The sequence below is a fragment of the Meleagris gallopavo genome, chromosome 6 (genome assembly GCF_905368555.1).
Source record: "Meleagris gallopavo chromosome 6, MGAL_WU_HG_1.1, whole genome shotgun sequence".
NCBI classification, from domain to species: domain Eukaryota; kingdom Metazoa; phylum Chordata; class Aves; order Galliformes; family Phasianidae; genus Meleagris; species Meleagris gallopavo.
Genome location: NC_139409.1, coordinates 4,954,022 through 4,971,546, shown reverse-complemented (window position 1 = coordinate 4,971,546; position 17,525 = coordinate 4,954,022). Strand labels below are relative to the sequence as shown.

At 48.6% G+C, this 17,525-nt stretch overlaps 2 protein-coding genes across 4 annotated transcripts; one reads left to right on the top strand and one right to left on the bottom strand.

Annotated features, from left to right (window-relative positions):
• The first annotated feature begins 1,134 nt into the window (after nt 1–1,134).
• LOC100543156 (solute carrier family 22 member 13-like) lies at nt 1,135–10,493 on the top strand. Its single transcript, XM_085226960.1, has 11 exons — nt 1,135–1,608; nt 2,499–2,602; nt 3,372–3,526; nt 3,950–4,118; nt 4,268–4,388; nt 5,061–5,155; nt 5,860–6,074; nt 7,081–7,189; nt 7,400–7,609; nt 7,740–9,911; nt 10,000–10,493. Exons 1-10 carry the CDS (start codon nt 1,201–1,203, stop codon nt 7,807–7,809), a joined length of 1,656 nt encoding a protein of 551 aa, XP_085083086.1. The 5' UTR covers nt 1,135–1,200; the 3' UTR covers nt 7,810–9,911; nt 10,000–10,493.
• Nucleotides 10,494–10,626: 133 nt separating this feature from the next.
• LOC100543002 (solute carrier family 22 member 13-like) lies at nt 10,627–17,250 on the bottom strand. 3 transcript variants are annotated; one of them, XM_019616229.3, is made up of 11 exons: nt 16,822–17,250; nt 16,181–16,284; nt 15,353–15,507; nt 14,828–14,996; nt 14,411–14,531; nt 13,644–13,738; nt 13,417–13,521; nt 13,119–13,333; nt 12,502–12,610; nt 11,987–12,197; nt 10,627–11,468 (listed from the first exon to the last, which is right to left on the bottom strand). In XM_019616229.3, the coding sequence occupies exons 1-11, from the start codon at nt 17,191–17,193 to the stop codon at nt 11,373–11,375; spliced, it is 1,752 nt and encodes a 583-aa protein (XP_019471774.2). In that variant the 5' UTR covers nt 17,194–17,250; the 3' UTR covers nt 10,627–11,372. The 3 variants fall into 3 exon arrangements, with proteins under 3 accessions (XP_019471774.2, XP_085083085.1, XP_010710633.2); XM_085226959.1 differs by having other exon boundaries at nt 13,459–13,521; XM_010712331.4 differs by lacking the exon at nt 13,417–13,521 and having other exon boundaries at nt 16,822–17,248.
• Between the last annotated feature and the right edge of the window lie 275 nt (nt 17,251–17,525).

The window sequence follows — 17,525 nt, the reverse complement described above, 5'->3', positions numbered from 1 at the left end:
TTTCCCAGGTCATTAGCCAAGCCTATCTGGTGACATTATGAAGAACAGCCTCAAGAAGTCATGTCTGCATTAGCACATGAGACAGCAGCCATGTCTGAGTCACTCCCAAGGAGATTTTATAGACAAAATCTGACCTCTTTGCTACAGGGGATGCTGATGGATGAAGAGTGGAAAGGAGGAACATGACCCACTCATGGCAGGGTAAGCTCAGAGACTTCAGCTGCCCATGCAGGATGGGTTTGAAACGCCTCTGCAATGGAAGATCTCCTTGGCCAAGTCATCCCAGAGCATAGCAGTCACAGATTTTGGCTACAAGGAACCTCTGGAGCAGCCAAGAGACCTTTGCCAAATCACACACCACATTACATACTCTGAGGGCAATCCAGGTTTCCAGTTTCCAGAAATAAAGATACAAACCACTCAGAGAGACTGCCTAGAAAATAGTTGAGACACACAGCAGAAATCAGGTCAATCTCCTTTTCAAGTGACATCAGAACCTCAGGCACAGCCAGGCTGCTGTCCCCCCTTATCCCCAAATTCTGTGTGCTATGAATGACTGCGTAATGAGTCCACTGTTTTTCTTAAAGATACTCTCTCAGTCAAATCTGTTTTTGGATTATCTCCAAAATGCTGTAGTTTAGATTTAATGTTATGACTGACCAGGGTTTCTACCTGGGACCAGTGAAAACTGACAGCTTAGGACACAGCTGTCAACATCAAGCCAACATGTTGACCAGCCATATATCATCGTCCAAAGTGAAAGTACGAAGAAAGCTTTTCTGCTTCTCTTTCCTAGCACCAGGATGGGCTATCTAACCATGAAGCCATAAATGAGAGCAGCAAATTCAGTAAATGGCACAAGGTTTGAGATGGGACAGGGAGATCACTCACCAATCACCAAAACAGACTGTGCTGGGAGAATAATATGAATTATTGCTTATTGTAACTAGAGCAATGAGAATTAAAAGCAAACTAAAACCACTTTCCCCTGTGGCTCTGCTCGCCCTGCAGCCCCACCCGCTACCAAAACCTTGACACTTGAACCCAACCCAAATGGCTGGTGACAAAGTGCATCCCAGAGGACTCCAGTATATCATTTTAGTGGGGGAACATGCTGGTTGAAGTGCTTGTTTTATCACATCTGATTAGGTGTTTAGTGCTCATACAGTTTAAACATTAATATTACACTATTTAAGTGACATGCTCCACAGTAGCCTGGCCACAGAGGTAGTCACCATGGTCGAGTTTGGGGATTTGATAAGTGCTGTGGGGAAGTTCGGCCTCTATCAGAAACTGGTGGTGCTGTTGCTCTCCCTCCCACTGCTTCTTAATCCTTTCCAAATGGTTGGCCAAGTGTTCATGGTTGTGGACGTGCCTCATTACTGCAACACGGACTGGATCCGTGCTGTCGGCCCCAACCTGACTGAGGAGGAACAGCTGAACCTCACCCTGCCCCGGGATGCGGATGGGGAGTACGAGCAGTGCTCCATGTACTCGCCTGTGGACTGGGACCTCGACTCCATCATGGCATATGGCCTGAATGCCACGGAGAAGTGCAGCAATGGCTGGGTGTACCCCACAGCACAGCAGCCATCCCTGCTCACCGAGGTCTGTATCTCTATGATGCTTTGGGGACGTGGGATGAAGGGATGGGATGGGATGGGATGGGATGGGATGGGATGGGATGGGATGGGATGGGATGGGATGTGAGCATCCTGTGCTGTAGGTTGATTCAAGGAAAAGCCACAGTACTCACCACACATCTTCTTTTCAGCATCCAGGTAACTTGCAATGTATGCTGTATGGAGAGACCTTTTCAGTCTCCCTGCCAGTTTTTGCTGTCCTTCTGCCTGATTCTCCTTACATCCCCAACCCCATGAAAAACATTTACCTTCCCAGAGCTTTACTTGTAGTTGAGTTTTCTGGGGCCTCCAGAGACTTAAGGGCTTGGGCAAGATGTCCTATGGGCCATGAAGATGAGCAATGGCTCTGCCTATTGATATCCCCAACTTCTCCCTCTCTGAACCTCTGTTCACTCTTCCTCATTTCTCTCTTCCTTTTTTCTCACTCCCAGCTCCAACATTTTCTCACAAGTACCTTCCACTGAGCTCTCTGCTGCTCTCCTGTCTTCCTCCCTTCCTCCTGCCCCAGCCTGTCCTGCCCTTGCAGCCAGGGAAGCAAGGTGCTGAGATGCCTGTCCCAAGGTCCTACTTCAAGCATAACATCCCAGCCAGGAGGTTCCTTTGGAGTGTCTATGCTGGAGGGAGTTCTGCAGGTCCCAATGCTTTGGGCATCATTGAGTTCCCAATGGATCTCTTCCATATTCAACCTGTGCAGTTCACATGGAGATTCATACCTTTAGGAGTGGGATCTCTGCTCCCAGGGGCTACACAAGAGCATGGGCGCATAGTTCCCATGTCTGCCTGGGACCAGAAACACTGCCCAGCCTTAGAAACTTGGACCACTCAAAAGCAAAAGCATCTGTTTCCTTCCTCTAGTTTGACCTTGTGTGTGACAGAAAGGACCTGAGTGACATCTCCCAGTCTGTCTACATGGTGGGGCTTCTCATAGGAGCTGTGATCTTTGGACCACTCAGTGACAGGTGAGGAGATACAAATACCTACCTAGAGTTATTGCCTGGCACCCAAAAACATGCCTCACTGAAATTCATGATGCCCATGCATTCATTAATGAATGATGAATGAAGAAATACCCCCTCCACAGAACTCAATCTCTTGCCTGAGCAAGAGCATCTCAGTTATCCGTAGCTACCTGAGAGGTAACAGAAGATACAGCCTTACGGAGGTGGGGGGGTCAATCAGCAATCATGATTCCACAGAATCACAGAATTGTAGGGGTTGGAAGGGACCTCTAGAGATCATCCCAGTTGACATCTCAGTTACACAGGGATTCCACAGACCTACATTTGGGCACCTTCAGCTGCTAACCAGAGCATATGTGTTTCCTTTTTGTGGCTCTGCTCTGCTTATGGTGACTCTGGCCAAAGTCCTCAGGTCGTGGGAGCCCAAAGCCATACAGGGATTGTGGAAGGGAGAAAGGCACCGTATGTGTACAGAATATTTAGAGTTGAACCAGTAGTACAGCCTGTTTCAGTTTCAGTCTGATCCCCTTTGCACTCAGCAGAGGTGGTGTGGAAGCCTTCCAAGGGCTTGGTACTTTGGAAGTGACTTTAACCTTTGCTGGCACCACATCTGGTCAGAAGTGGCAAGGCTCCTTTTCCTCTCTGCTCCTTCCTGGGTTGGGGAGCTTTGTTCACATGGATCCCAAATCAGTGTGTGTCCCCCTGGGCTCTTCCCCATACCCATGGAGTCCCTCCAGATGCCAATTGTGCCTTCCCTCTACTTCCACAGGATCGGCCGCCGGCCAGTCCTTCTGATCTCCATTCTCGGCCAGAGTTTGTTCGGTTTAGCAATTGCCTTTTTGCCCAATTTCATTGTATACATGGTCTTCAGATGTATCATGGCAACTGCTGTGTCAGGAATTCTGATTACTACCTTGCCCTTAGGTGAGTAGGCTGCCCTTGATGTGAGGCAAATTGATGATGCCCCTCAAAGATGCAATGCAAAAAGGGACGTAAATGATAGTTCTGGACATTTTAAAGGCAACCCTCTTAAAGAAAGGCTCTGTGATAGACCTGGTCCTCCTCCCCCAGGAACATGACCTATGTGAGCCATTCTCTAGGAATGAGGCATGGGGAGGTTCATTACAGGGACTGTGCTGACAACCCAGAAGATGCTGTGAGCCCTTGACAGGGACGTGCAGTGCCTTCATTGTGTGAGGCCATTTCTAACATGTCACTGACAATGTCCTGGAGGTCTGACTGCCAGGCTCCAGACTCCTGTAGAGCTCTTCCCTGGGAGAGACACACTGCTTGAATGAGGAGAAATCATTCACAATGATGACACTGAATCTTCATTATTCTTTCCAGCTACAGAATGGGTTGGTGTATCCTATCGACCAACAGCAGTGCTTATAACTCACTGCTTTTTAGCTGCTGGACAACTGGTCTTGGCTGGCTTGAGTTACGGTATTCGTAACTGGAGGTTGCTGCAAATAGCAGGGTCTGCTCCTATGTTTGCCCTTTTCTTCTACTTCTGGTAAGTGGCAGGTGGGCACTGAGTTCCCTGAAACATGGCAGATGCTGGAGGGGCTTCACACATCATGTCCACTGCTGGTGGCAAGGGGACAAGCTATGAGGAAACTCAGCAGGTCACAGTGCTGTTTTCTGCTCTCACCTCCTTGGCAGGGTGCTACCAGAGTCAGCTCGCTGGCTGGTGACAAGAGGCAAAATAGAAGAAGCTAAGAAGTACCTTAAGAAGGCAGCATCCATCAACAAACGCACCATCCCTCCAGAACTGCTTGACCAGGTACAGCAGTGCATGCCTTGTAGACCCCAGAGACCTGCCTCTGTGCTTGCAGCCCTGGGGCAGCACGATTAAGCCAGTAAATAAAGACCTGGGAAGATGCTGGTGATTCCAATTCAGAAAAGAGTTGTCAAAGATTTTGGGTCATTGGGTAAAGAGCTTTCCATGCATGTGGGGAACCACTTAATGATGGGTGATGGATAACTCTAGCTTAAATTGACGTGAGACGTGGTCAGGGAGGAGGGGCATCTTCTGCTGAGGCTCAGCCCGCAGCATTTCCAGAGTTCACCGTGGGAGAAAGAAAGGAGGAACCAAAATCCTCCCTTTACTTTTCTGCAGTAGAAACCTCACCAGTGTTGAGGTTGAGCATGAATCCTTGCCCTGTGGTTTTCCACGCCTAAATATCCAAAGAGGGGGTTACCCACCTTTCCGATCCGTGCACCGTACACTGGCAAAATGCTTGTCCCAAAGAACCCCTCCAATTAATTCCAAACTCTTGCTCAGGACACCCAGTCCCCAGGCACAAGAGCCCAGCCCCACTGGGCTGCCGTCCTTCCCAATACAGCTTTGGTCACCTCCATGTCCTGCTGGGGTTGTCCTTTGTCTTCTGCTGGAAAAAGAGCTAGCCATGGGTTTCCTTTGTCTGCTCTGACTCTGGCTTTCTGATTGTTGAAGCTGAAGTGTGAGACCCAGACCAAGTCTGGAAGTATTCTGGATCTCCTTCGGAAGAAGCATCTCCTGAAGGTGACTTTAATCATGTCGTGTGCCTGGTAAGTCACCCCCTGGTTCCTTCTTTTCTGACTTCCATGTGAAGAGAAGAAGGCATTGAGGGTTATTCAGAAGTGTAAATTCACAATTTTGGGGGTCGTGTGATCATAGAATCAGTAAGGTAGGAAAGATCATCAAGTCCAACCATCAACCCATGCCTGTGACCACCTGTGAATCGTTATGGAACTACAGAATCGTAGAGTGGCTTATTTGGAAGAGGCCTCAAGGATCATCAGGTTCTAGCCAACCTTCCACAAGCAGGGTTGCCAGATGTTAGATTCAGTACTAGATCAGATATCCCAGAGCCCTATCACATCTATGTATTTGCTATCCTTTCTCTGCAGGCTGGACGAGATACACCTTTTCTGGGCATGGGGAAAAGATGAATATTCTAGATACTGTGGGGGTTGTGGGAAGAGCTGGAGTAATTCCAATTTTGAGGGAATCTCTGGACTTGAAGGCAGTTTTGGGTCCCTACAGAAATTTTGGTTACAGCCTGTATATTGCTGAGCATATTGGTGTCCATAGTGCATTATCTGATTTATGTGTCCTACAAAATTGTCACAGGTGTTGAGCAGAATTAGAATAGAGACTCCTGGAAATTTAAACAAATAACTGGCATGTCTTCTAACTAGCTTATATTTTTAAAGAAAAAAAAATCCATGAAAACTCAACTGATTACCTACTCTATTCCATTGAATTTCAGGTTCATGGATAGTCTAGTCTACTATGGTTTGAGCCTTAACGTGACAGGTTTTGGTCTCGACATCTATCTGACACAACTTGCTTTTGGAGTAGTGGAATTACCAGGTCGTATTTGCTGCATTTACCTGCTACAGTGGTTTGGGAGGAAAAAAGTCCAAGCTGCTCTCCTGCTGTTGGCTGGCTTGATGTGTCTCATCATTGTCAGCATCCCTGAAGGTGAACAACCTCTTCCCAACTCAAGGGAGAGCTCCAGTTCTTTTTAATTTCTTTCAGAACCTGTCCCCCCTCATCTGTTTCTAACTATAGTTTCCCTACACTATGTACCTTTGCCCCGGCTGTTATTCAGGTGATACAAGTAAGGCAGGTTTGTAACATGCCTTCAAGCTATTGAATCATAGATTCATAGAATCATACAGGTTGGAAAGACCACTAAGATCATCTGGTCCAACCATCAACCAATGCCTGTGACTGCCCTACAGCTCAGTACACCTCTACACTGCTCTACCCTCAGTGCCACGTCTCCACGTTTCTTCAACACCTCCCTGGACAGCCTGTTCCAATGCATTACTCTTTCCAAGAAGAAATTTTTCCTAATATCCATGGTGCAACTTGAAGCCATTTCCTCTTGTCTTACTGCTAATTACCATATCTATTATATGTGATATTTTCAAATGAGCATTCCCCAGTGATCTGCAGTGGCTTATTTAGGAAATGTTCAAGGCCTGAGAAGAAATATGGATTTCCTTTGCTAGTTGTCCAGAGGGTATTTTGCTGAAAAGGATACGCTAGAAGTGATATCCAATACCTTAGGTGGCAGATCTGCTTGGAAAGTCCATTAGAATCATACAGTCATAGAACTGTTTCAGTTGGAGGGACCTTTAAAAATCATGAAGTCCAATTCCTCTGTAGTGAACAGGGACAACTACTGCTTGATCAGAGCCCCATCACCTGATCTTGAATGTCTCCAAGGACAGGGCATCCACTGCCTCTTTGAGCAACCTGTGCCAGTGCCTCACTGCCATTATTGTAAAAGACTTCTTCCTTATCACCAGTCTGTATAATCTATATCTATATCTTTTAGTTTGAAAATATTTCTACATGTCCTACCACAAGAGACCCTCCTAAAGAGGGTTGTCTCCAAAAATCCAACTGCAGAGACCCAAGGTCCTGCTTGAACCTTCTCCATGGGCATCACAGCAGCCATCTCTTCTCTTCCCCTCAGACCAGGCTGTGGCAATCACCGTCCTGGCAGTCATCGGCAAGTTTGCTGCATGTGCCTCCTTCTCCACCTCCTATGTCTACTCTGCAGAGCTCTTCCCCACCATCATCAGGTGAGATTCCCCCATACCTTATGGCTTCCCATGATGGTGGGAGGACACAGGGATGCACACTCCAGCCCAGGTGCTGGTGGTGAAGGGGCAGGAAGGAGGCACCACGACATAGCCACCATGGCTGCCCCTCGCACCTCCTCATGGTGTAGTGCTGGTCTTCTGTAGGGCTGAGCCCAGCCTACATCTTTCACTTTCCCCTTCATCCCACAGGCAGAGCGGCGTGGGGCTGTGCTCCATGGCGGCACGGGTGGCAGGGATCATCGCCCCGCTGATCCGCCTCCTGGAGCAGTACCACAGGGCCATCCCCATGGCTGTCTACGGCAGTGCCACCGTGCTGGGGGGGCTGCTCTGCTTCCTGCTGCCCGAGACCCGCGGGGTTGAACTGCCAGATGACACAGTGACAGATAACCCCCAAAAGAAGTGAGTGCTTGGAGCTCTAGATTTAAAGCAAAAAAAAAAACAAACATCCAAATGTGAAAATTTTAGGACAAACAGTTGGAAGCTAGAATGCTTACTGTATGATTTCTTCCTCTCTCCTTCATGTCTCCAGAAGCAAATTGCAGACCCTGTCCAAGACAAATAGTGAAGAGAAAGAAATAAACTCAGAGAAAGATATCTAAAGATGCTCGGAAAGCAAGGGATGAACAGGCAAGCAGATACTAAAGGTCTACTCTAATAGAATATGATTTTAAAGCAGAAAAATGAGGCACTGCTGGAAACTGGTCTTGCAGATGACCAACAAACTCACCACTCACAGTCAGAGGCAGAGGAGATCTGTGTCACTGCGTTTGGAGAAGACGCGCGTGGGACTGTTCTTGAGAGCCAGTCTGTTGTGCCTGGCTGTGCGAGTCCTCCCTGACGTGTTTCCCAATCCCTTGCAAACTGGTACCCGTGGAACCATCCCTGTCGTGATTTACAGCAATAAAGAATTGCCAGCAGGGCGGCATTACTGGGCAAGCGAGCGCCGGGCTGCGTCCCTCCTGCACTGAGCGCTGGGCTCGTCAGCCTCGGCGGCGGTCCGAGCCTCCATGTCTGGTCAGGATGTCACCAAAACCCTGTCACACGTATTTAGGTTTTCTTCCTATGTGGTGTTGAATTTGAATTTCTACAGGAATAACATAAATTATACTTGGAGTTTGATAAGAGACGCTTGTAATGCAATACGTGAAGAATAAATGGTGTTGATCTCTTTTTTTTTTTTTTTTTCCTACAGTTTCACAGTTGGCCTTTGTAACTGCTGTTGGCTCTGGAGTGTTTTCTACACAGCAATTGTAAGCCTGTAATGTAACACACAGATGGAAACGTGTTTGGTTTCCCTCAGCCACCAACAATGCAGAAACAGAGTGTTGAAGCAGAATGAGTGGGTTCAATTAGAGCATTTTTTATTTCTGAGTCTCCTGATGAACAATCTATATTTATATATTTTTCTTGATGAGCAGCTGCGGAACCTTCCTGAGCTGTGCTTGTACACTGTGATTGAATGTGAGTTAAACTGAGTGGACAGATGGACACTTTACCACAGTCATGGTCAGCTGCTAATGAAGACCCCATTTGACTACTGCCAGTGGCAACTGATGTCCCACAAAGAAAGCAGAAGGGTGGCTTTCTGTCTTACTCTGCCTAGTTGCAGTCAGAGATGATCTTTAAGGTCCCTTCCAACCCAAGCCATTCTGTGAGTTCATGCCCTTTCATTAAGCTGTCTCTTCAAGCACAACACTAGCCTTGTTCCCAGGATCTTGTTGGCCACTGAGCAAAATGCATCCTAGCATTTTGTTTCTGAAGGATGAGGTGTTCCAAGTCCAGGCCAAGCATGTTTGGAGGCTCACAAGATCTCCTGAAATTGCACATTAATTGATCCTAGCACACCCTTCAGCCACTCACAGTGTCCCCTGAACAAATGTTCATCATTACCTTCAGCACCTTCCCACAGTTGGCCCTCCCATCATGGTTTCATAAACTCTTCTACCAAGGCCTTGCATCTGCTGCTCCTATTTCAAAGAATCACAGAATCATAGAATGGCCTGGGTTGAAAAGGACCACAATGCTCATCTAGTTCCAACCCCCTGCTGTGTGCAGGGTCACCAACCAGCAGACCAGGCTGCCCAGAGCCACATCCAACCTGGCCTTGAATGTCTGCAGGGATGGGGCATCCACAGCCTCCTTGGGCAACCTGTTCCAGTGTGATTTTTGTCCCTACCTCTCCTAGAGCCTTCCCACTCCCTCCACTTGGATATGGGGTCATCCTTTTTCCCTTACTTATCCCTTTAGATCACCTCAGGCACTTTTTATCTTTTGCCCAGGACCTCACTATGATGGGAGGCCATAACATTCCATTATATGGATGCAAAAGTGTGTTGCATTTACAGAAGCTATTCTAACTTGAGTTTGCTCTATCAGCTCTATTTGTTACTGTGCAGGATAAGACATAGACCAGCTAGCAATGACATTAAACACAGCAATACCATTGGACAACTTCTAAGTCCTGATGAGCTGTGCAAAACATCATCAGTCAAACTGTTCAGGTGCTCCTCAGCCAAGAATGAAACATCCAGTGGTCTTCAGTCTATCCAGGTGCAGTTGTCTGGGGAAAAGGAGACAAAATGGATCTGCAGCTTATGAGAAGGACAAATGAGATGGACACAGAAGTACATCAAGTGTGCCTGGACAGCTTTATTTATGAAGTGAACTGAAACAGACTGTCTCATAGAAGACTTCATAAAAGGTGAAGCCATGATTCACTCCATAATTGTACGCTTTACTCCAAGCTCTTCTCTCAGCTTTCACTTTCATCCCCTTATTTTTCATAACAGCCTGACGGAGGCAGCCGCCAGCCTTTACAAAGGAAAGACTGTTCTCAGTCAAAGGATGGATCACCTCCATATTCAGATCCACTGAACAAGAGCATCTCAGCCACAATTTATCAAATCCCCTGACCAGCAGTGCTGCAGAGAGGTAACACCAGAGCCAGTCTCTCCTGGTGGGTCACTGTTGCATGTCACTGATTTTATCTAGAATGTTGTCTTCAGCAAACCACACATCTGTGGGATACTTTGTTCCAAGGAAAACATGTAGGTATGAGGAGGAAGAAATAATATCTCATCTGACATTTTCTCAGCATTACCAGAAACAAATAAACCTTTCAGCTGTATGCAGTCAAAGCTGTAGCACCACCACTGTATAACTTTCTGGGCTTCATCATTTAAGTATATGTGGATATAGCAAGAGGGAAGGGAAGGGAAGGGAGGGGAAGGGAAGGGAAGGGAAGGGAAGGGAAGGGAAGGGAAGGGAAGGGAAGGGAAGGGAAGGAAGGGAAGGGAAGGGAAGGGAAGGGAAGGGAAGGGAAGGGAAGGGAAGGGAAGGGAAGGGAAGGGAAGGGAAGGGAAGGGAAGGAAGGGAAGGGAAGGGAAGGGAAGGGAAGGGAAGGGAAGGGAAGGGAAGGGAAGGGAAGGGAAGGGAAGGGAAGGGAAGGGAAGGGATCAGACAGTTCTAAGAGACCAAGCGCCACAACATCTCTCAGTTTCTCAGAACATATAAATTAATGTGGTTCCTCTGCCACAGCCCAATCCAACACATTACTACACTTCCATTCAAAATCACCAGCTGCCTTACAGACATCCTTGCTCAATGCTTGCTGTTTCTTCTATCATATCCTCTTTTTTTCCTTAGCTGATTATCTCAAATCTTAAAAAAGAATAAAACTTAAAGGAACATTTTTAAAAGAGGGTGAGAAAACCATGCTAGACAGTCAAGAGAAATCCCTCTAGCAAGCGTGAGATGGTTTTCAGTGCTGCATCTGCGCTGCCTTTCCCCTCACTGAATACAGTACTTCTTTGCTGGTCTATTCAGTGCTCTGGCAGGTGTCTCACTTTACAGTCTCATGTTCTTGGAGATGGGACAGGAAAGGGATAGGGAAAATATCGCATCTATTCTGGCTTCCGATTTCTTTCTTTTTTCCTTAAACTAAAAGCATTTTCTCCAGTGAGAGCACTGTTGAACATGAGACAGCATGCAGTGCCCGGAGAGAAGCAATAGAGGGAGATACAGGAAGGCAAAAAAGACAAAGAATGACAAGAACTGGCAGTCACTGCTTGAGTGGGAGAGGTCCCATAAATGGAGACCTTGCCTGTTCTCAGCAGTGTCAGAGCACCAGGTGGCCTTTAATTACAGCTGCTTGTAGGCCCAGCTATAAGTAAGTGTTCTTTGTGTTCTCATTGACTTGGCCAGCATCTTTTACTTTCACGTGTCCTTTGTCAGAGCTGCTGCTGGCATTTTCATGGACCTAATGGAACAGAAAAAACTTAACAGCATGGCACAGTATGATTCGATGACAGTCTTCTCCAATTAGGCAAATGACATACAGCCTTCAGCAACCTGGCTTCCCATACATCATCCACTCTATGACCACTGGTGGAACCCCTTCCCCTAACAAAAGTACTGGGCTGCAATTCCACACTGCCCAGAGGGAAATGAGGATCTGGGATTGGTTTTTCCTTGGGGAGAGCAGGGAAAGCCAAGGGAAGCACCCACCACTCCTGGAGCCCTTTCACTTCATGGACAGGAATGAAGCGATGACCACTGTGGGTCTGAAATACCCTTCTGGGTTGGGTCGTGGGCAGATCACCACCAGCATCCTACTCATCCACTGTAGTGGGGAACCCCAATTCCCTGTCTTCCAATCACTGTAAGCCCTCAAAGAAGCCATTACTCCCTGCCCACACAATGCCAAAGGGCCGTTCCGTGGTCCCACTTTCACCTTCTGACTAAGAGGAGGCAGCATGGGAGCTGCCAATCACTCACCACTGCTGTGGGCTGGCCTCCCTCTGTGCCATCCGCCAGTTCCACGCCGCGGGTCTCAGGCAGCAGGAAGCAGAGCAGCCCCCCCAGCACGGTGGTACCACCGTAGATGGCCATGGGGATGACCCGGTGGTACTGCTCCAGGAGGAGGATCAGCGGGGCGATGATCCCTGCTACCCGTGCCACCATTGAGCACAGACTCACGCCGCTCTGCCTGTGGGAGTGAGGGAAGGTGGGACGGTGAGAGATACAGGTTGGAACTTGGCTCTCTCTGTACACACTCCTGTGTTTCCTCCTCAGCCGTGTCTGCAATGCCTCAGTGAGGGTACAGAACAAGGGGACGTCCATGGCATCTCCTTTCTGCCCCAGCACAGAGGCCACTCGCGGCTGTAGGCCCAACTGGGTTCTTGTCCCACCATCACCACCATCACTACCCATGGCAGATTGCCACAGCTCGTAGTCTTGCAGTGAGGGCTGGCCCTGCTGGAGGGAAGCCATGAAACATGGTGAAGCCTCACCTGATGATGGTGGGGAAGAGCTCTGCAGTATAGATGTAGGCTGATGAAAATGACGCCGAGGCTGTAAACTTGCCAATGGTGGCCAGGACGGTGATCACCACAGGCTGACCTGAGGAGAGAGGAGAAGAAGGGGAGAAGAAGAGGAGAAAAGGGGAAAAGGGGAGATTGCTACTTCAGGATTAGTGGCTGGCACCCCTTAGGGATGACAGCCAGGGACTCATGGTGACAACCACGTAGCCTAAAGGAAGTCATCACCACTGTGTCAGAATGTGGACTGTGGAGCAGCTCTAGTCTGGGGGCCATCCTCAGCACCCTGCATCCATCTCACCTCCCCACCAATCTGCACAGAGGACAGCACTACCAGTTGAGCCCATTGGGCTCAGCTCTACTTCCTCCTATCACTGTCAGCAGGCAAACCTTTTCTGATCAGAGTGGGCCTTGGGTACATGACCAAATTCTTTGTAGCCATGGTATCGTTCAGCTCAACCCTGACAGATATGTGGAATTGCATCCAGCCTGGTTGGGACAGTGGGACCTGCACTATGAAGAGAAGGGTCAGGGCTTGGTGGCTTCCTGCATCAGAATCTATGCTCTTGAGACAAGAAAAGCTTGTTCACCTTCAGGGATGACAGTGAGTATCAGACACACAAGGCCACTCAGCAGAAGGAGACCACCCTGGGATTTCTTCCTCCCAAACCACTGTAGCATGAAGATACAACCAGCACGGGCTGGGATTTCCACTGCTCCAAATGCAAGCTGTGTCAGGTAGATGTCCAGACCAAAATTAGTCACGTTCAGACTCAAACCATAGTATACAAGGTTGTTAACAAACCTGAAAACCGAGCAGAGTAGCATTAAGCATATAGAACAGCTGTGAGTAAATATAATATTGATCTTCTCTGACAACATTTATACCATGCCCCGGGATTTTCAAGGGACATGAAACCAGACCAGTACCACAGGACTGCTGAAACAGGGCTGTTAAATCTTTTGCACATTCTACATTGCATCTTCAATAGCCTAAAAAAGAAATAACCATCAATTTCATCCCAAAGCCACATGAGGCGAATTTATGAGTAACCCTGAAGGCCTTCTTCTCTTCACATGGAAGTCAGGAAAGAAGGAACCAGGGGGTGACTTACCAGGCACACGACATGATTAAAGTCACCTTCAGGAGGTGCTTCTTCCGAAGGAGATCCAGAATACTCCCAGACTTGGTCTGGGTCTCACACTTCAGCTTCAACAATCAGAAAGCCAGAGTCAGAGCAGACAAAGGAAACCCATGGCTAGCTCTTTTTCCAACAGAAGACAAAGGACAACCCCAGCAGGACATGGAGGTGACCAAAGCTGTATTGGGAAGGACGGCAGCCCAGTGGGGCTGGGCTCTTGTGCCTGGGGACTGGGTGTCCTGAGCAAGAGTTTGGAATTAATTGGAGGGGTTCTTTGGGACAAACATTTTGCCAGTGTACGGTGCACGGATCGGAAAGGTGGGTAACCCCCTCTTTGGATATTTAGGCGTGGAAAACCACAGGGCAAGGATTCATGCTCAACCTCAACACTGGTGAGGTTTCTACTGCAGAAAAGTAAAGGGAGGATTTTGGTTCCTCCTTTCTTTCTCCCACGGTGAACTCTGGAAATGCTGCAGGCTGAGCCTCAGCAGAAGATGCCCCTCCTCCCTGACCACGTCTCACATCAATTTAAGCTAGAGTTATCCATCACCCATCATTAAGTGGTTCCCCACATGCATGGAAAGCTCTTTACCCAATGACCCAAAATCTTTGACAACTCTTTTCTGAATTGGAATCACCAGCATCTTCCCAGGTCTTTATTTACTGGCTTAATCGTGCTGCCCCAGGGCTGCAAGCACAGAGGCAGGTCTCTGGGGTCTACAAGGCATGCACTGCTGTACCTGGTCGAGCAGTTCTGGAGGGATGGTGCGTTTGTTGATGGATGCTGCCTTCTTAAGATACTTCTTAGCTTCTTCTATTTTGCCTCTTGTCACCAGCCAGCGAGCTGACTCTGGTAGCACCCTGCCAAGGAGGTGAGAGCAGAAAACAGCATTGTGACCTGCTCAGCTTCCTCATAGTCCATCTCCCTGCCACCATGTCCAGCCACGTGCATGATGTGTGCTGGAGGAGTATAAACATGGCTTCAGCTCAGGCTTCCCAGCCCTACATCTGGGGCACTGAGGCCACATCTGAGGACCCGAATGAAAGCAGCTGCTGCTCTTGGTGGTGCATGGCTCAGGGAGATGTGCTGAGCTCTGCAGAAGGCCCTCCAGCATCTGTCATGTTTGCAAGGAGCTCACTGCCCACCTGCCACTTACCAGATGAAGAGGAAAAGGATAAATATAGGAGCAGATCCTACAATTTGCAGCAACCTCCAGTTCGGGATGCCATAACTCAAGCCAGCCAAAATCATTTGTCCAGCAGCAAAACAGCAGTGGGAAAGAAGAACTGCCTGTGGTCGATAGGAGACACCAACCCATTCTGTAGCTGGAAAGAACGAAGATACAAAGCCATCAATGTGACTGATTTCCCCTGAAGAAGATCCCTTCAGAAGCTGAGAATAGACTGGCAGTCAGCGTGCTGACATCAGACATACACAAGTCAGCAGAGTTTCATGAGCTGCATCACTTCCCCTTATCCCCATGCTGTCCTGTCAGCCTTGAGGAAGAACAGGGCAAAAAAGAGCAGTCTGGGCTATTGCAAGGGGATGTTTTGAAACATAAGCCATTCATTTGGGAGGGAGTTTTTCAAGATGTGCAGTATGAGTTTTTGTTTCCTTGCAGACCTTTTCCACTGCGTGGGAGGCCACAACTATCTGCTCCAGGGAAGGGCATCCTACTCACCTAGGGCCAGCAAAGTCATCATGATCCCTGACACCGAAGCCCCCACGACACATCTGAAGGCCAAGTATACATAGAAATGAGGCACAAGGGCAATTGCTAAACCAAACAAACCCTCGAGGAGGATGGAGATCAAGAGGACTGGCCGACGGCCAAACCTGTGGAGGAAGAAGATGACAGCTGATATCTTCTCCTGGAAAAGAGAAGGCTTTGGGGAGCCCTGAGAGCAGCCCTTCAGTATCTAAAGGAGGGCTGTAAGAAAGAAGGGGACAGACTCTTTAGCAGGGTGTGTTGTGATAGGATAAGGGGAAACGGTAATAACAAAAAAGTGTTTTACAACGAGGGCAGGGAAGCACTGGCACAGGTTGTCCAGAGAGGCCATGGATGCCCCGTCTCTGCAGACATTCAGGGTCAGACTGGATGGGGCTCTGAGCACCTCTTCTAGTTGTAGTTGTCCCTGTTCATTGCAGAGGAGCTGAACTAAATGGCTTTTAAAGGTCCCTCCAACTAAGAAAATTCTGTGAATCCAGAGAGACACCATAGAGAGCCCAAAGGGATACACAGCAATGTGGGAACCATTCACACATGTCCTCTCTTGAGGGCAGTGAAGTTCAGTGTTGTCCCAGTTCCTACACATCGTGCCCTTCTTTGGACCATCCTGTTGGCCACGACTTCGTAAGATCCGAGGACTTCAGTCAGGGTCACTATAATTTTGTGACAGCTGGTGACAAAATACACAGGGTATTGTGGCCAGCCAGAACTGAAGCACTGTGCTGCCCTACATATTGCTTGTTTGGCATAGAGATTAGGCAGTTGCTTGTGTCTCCTCACCTGTCACTGAGGAGTCCAAAGATCAGGGCTCCCAGGAACATTCCTAGCATATAGATGGACTGTGAGATGTCATTCAAGTTCTTCCTGTCACACACGAGATCAAACTGCAGGAAGGAAACACAGCTGCTTTTGCAACTGGGCAGAACTTCTGATTCCAGAGAGCATGGGCTGGCTGCACAGGCTCTCACCGTAGCCCCTGGGAACAGAGATCCCAATCCTAAGGATATAGTCTCTATTATCTCAATCTATCTCACTGCTGCCCAGAGAGCTACGGATGCCCCATCCCTGGAGGTGCTCAAGGACAGATGATGGGGCCCTGGGCAGCCTGACCTGATGGGGGGGGCAACCAGCACACAGCAGGGGTTGGAAATAGATGGACTTTATGATCCCTTCCAATCCAAGCATTCTATAAGCCCACAACTCCGTGATTCTCTGCCAGTAGCCCCAGTGGCCATAAAGATCACACAACCTCACAAGGACCACAGCTGCAATCCGAGTGATGGAGCCAGGGTTCCCCAGAAAATGCCTGGTGCAAATCTCAGCCCAGCTGCACCACAGCTGGCTTCACCTTCAACCAACCTACAGCACAGGATGCTCCCATCCCTTCCCACGTCCCCAAAGCATCACAGGGAGATACAGACCTCGGTGAGCAGGGATGGCTGCTGTGCTGTGGGGTACACCCAGCCATTGCTGCACTTCTCCGTGGCATTCAGGCCATATGCCATGATGGAGTTGAGGTCCCAGTCCACAGGCGAGTACATGGAGCACTGCTCGTACTCCCCATCCGCATCCCGGGGCAGGGTGAGGTTCAGCTGCTCCTCCTCAGTCAGGTTGGGGCCGACAGCACGGATCCAGTCCGTGTTGCAGTAATGGGGCACGTCCACAACCATAAAAAGCTGGCAGAACTGGTGGAAAGCCAGGCTGAGGCACGGAGGCAAGGAGAACAGCACTAGCCGTTTCTGAAACGGCCCAAATTCACCAGCTGCTTTCAAATTTTCCCCAATGCCCGACATTGTGAGCCGAGTCTGGAAGAGGACAGTGCTGGGACAGACTTTCCCGAGGACTGGAATTAATGTTTAATCTCAAGATAAACTCTGCAGACGTAGGCAGGCACTACAAATATGTAACGTCTCTTCCAGATAGACTTGACACCCAGTGTTTTACCTGTCCTAAGTACACCATGTAATACATTAATCGTCTCTGTGCCACCCACAGACACGGGGTGTCTGTTACCAGGGAAAGCATGGAGAATCCTTGATTTGGAAGACTTGAATCACATCTCTGCCACAGCCAGGATACTGGGACTCTTGTCCACATTAATTGTAGGTGCTGCATCTGCTGACAT

Excerpts from the sequence above, each read along its gene's own strand:
- LOC100543156 (XM_085226960.1), top strand. The coding sequence starts at position 1,201 with ATGCTCCACAGTAGCCTGGCCACAGAGGTAGTCACCATGGTCGAGTTT. Across the intron at positions 7,190-7,399 it reads CTCTTCCCCACCATCATCAG|GCAGAGCGGCGTGGGGCTGT; the intron begins GTGAGATTCCCC and ends TTCATCCCACAG. Across the intron at positions 7,610-7,739 it reads ACAGATAACCCCCAAAAGAA|AAGCAAATTGCAGACCCTGT; the intron begins GTGAGTGCTTGG and ends TCATGTCTCCAG.
- LOC100543002 (XM_019616229.3), bottom strand. The coding sequence starts at position 17,193 with ATGTCGGGCATTGGGGAAAATTTGAAAGCAGCTGGTGAATTTGGGCCG. Across the intron at positions 12,611-13,118 it reads ACTCACTGTCATCCCTGAAG|GTCAGCCTGTGGTGATCACC; the intron begins GTGAACAAGCTT and ends CTCTCTCCTCAG. Across the intron at positions 11,469-11,986 it reads GAGGCCAGCCCACAGCAGTG|GTCCATGAAAATGCCAGCAG; the intron begins GTGAGTGATTGG and ends CTGTTCCATTAG.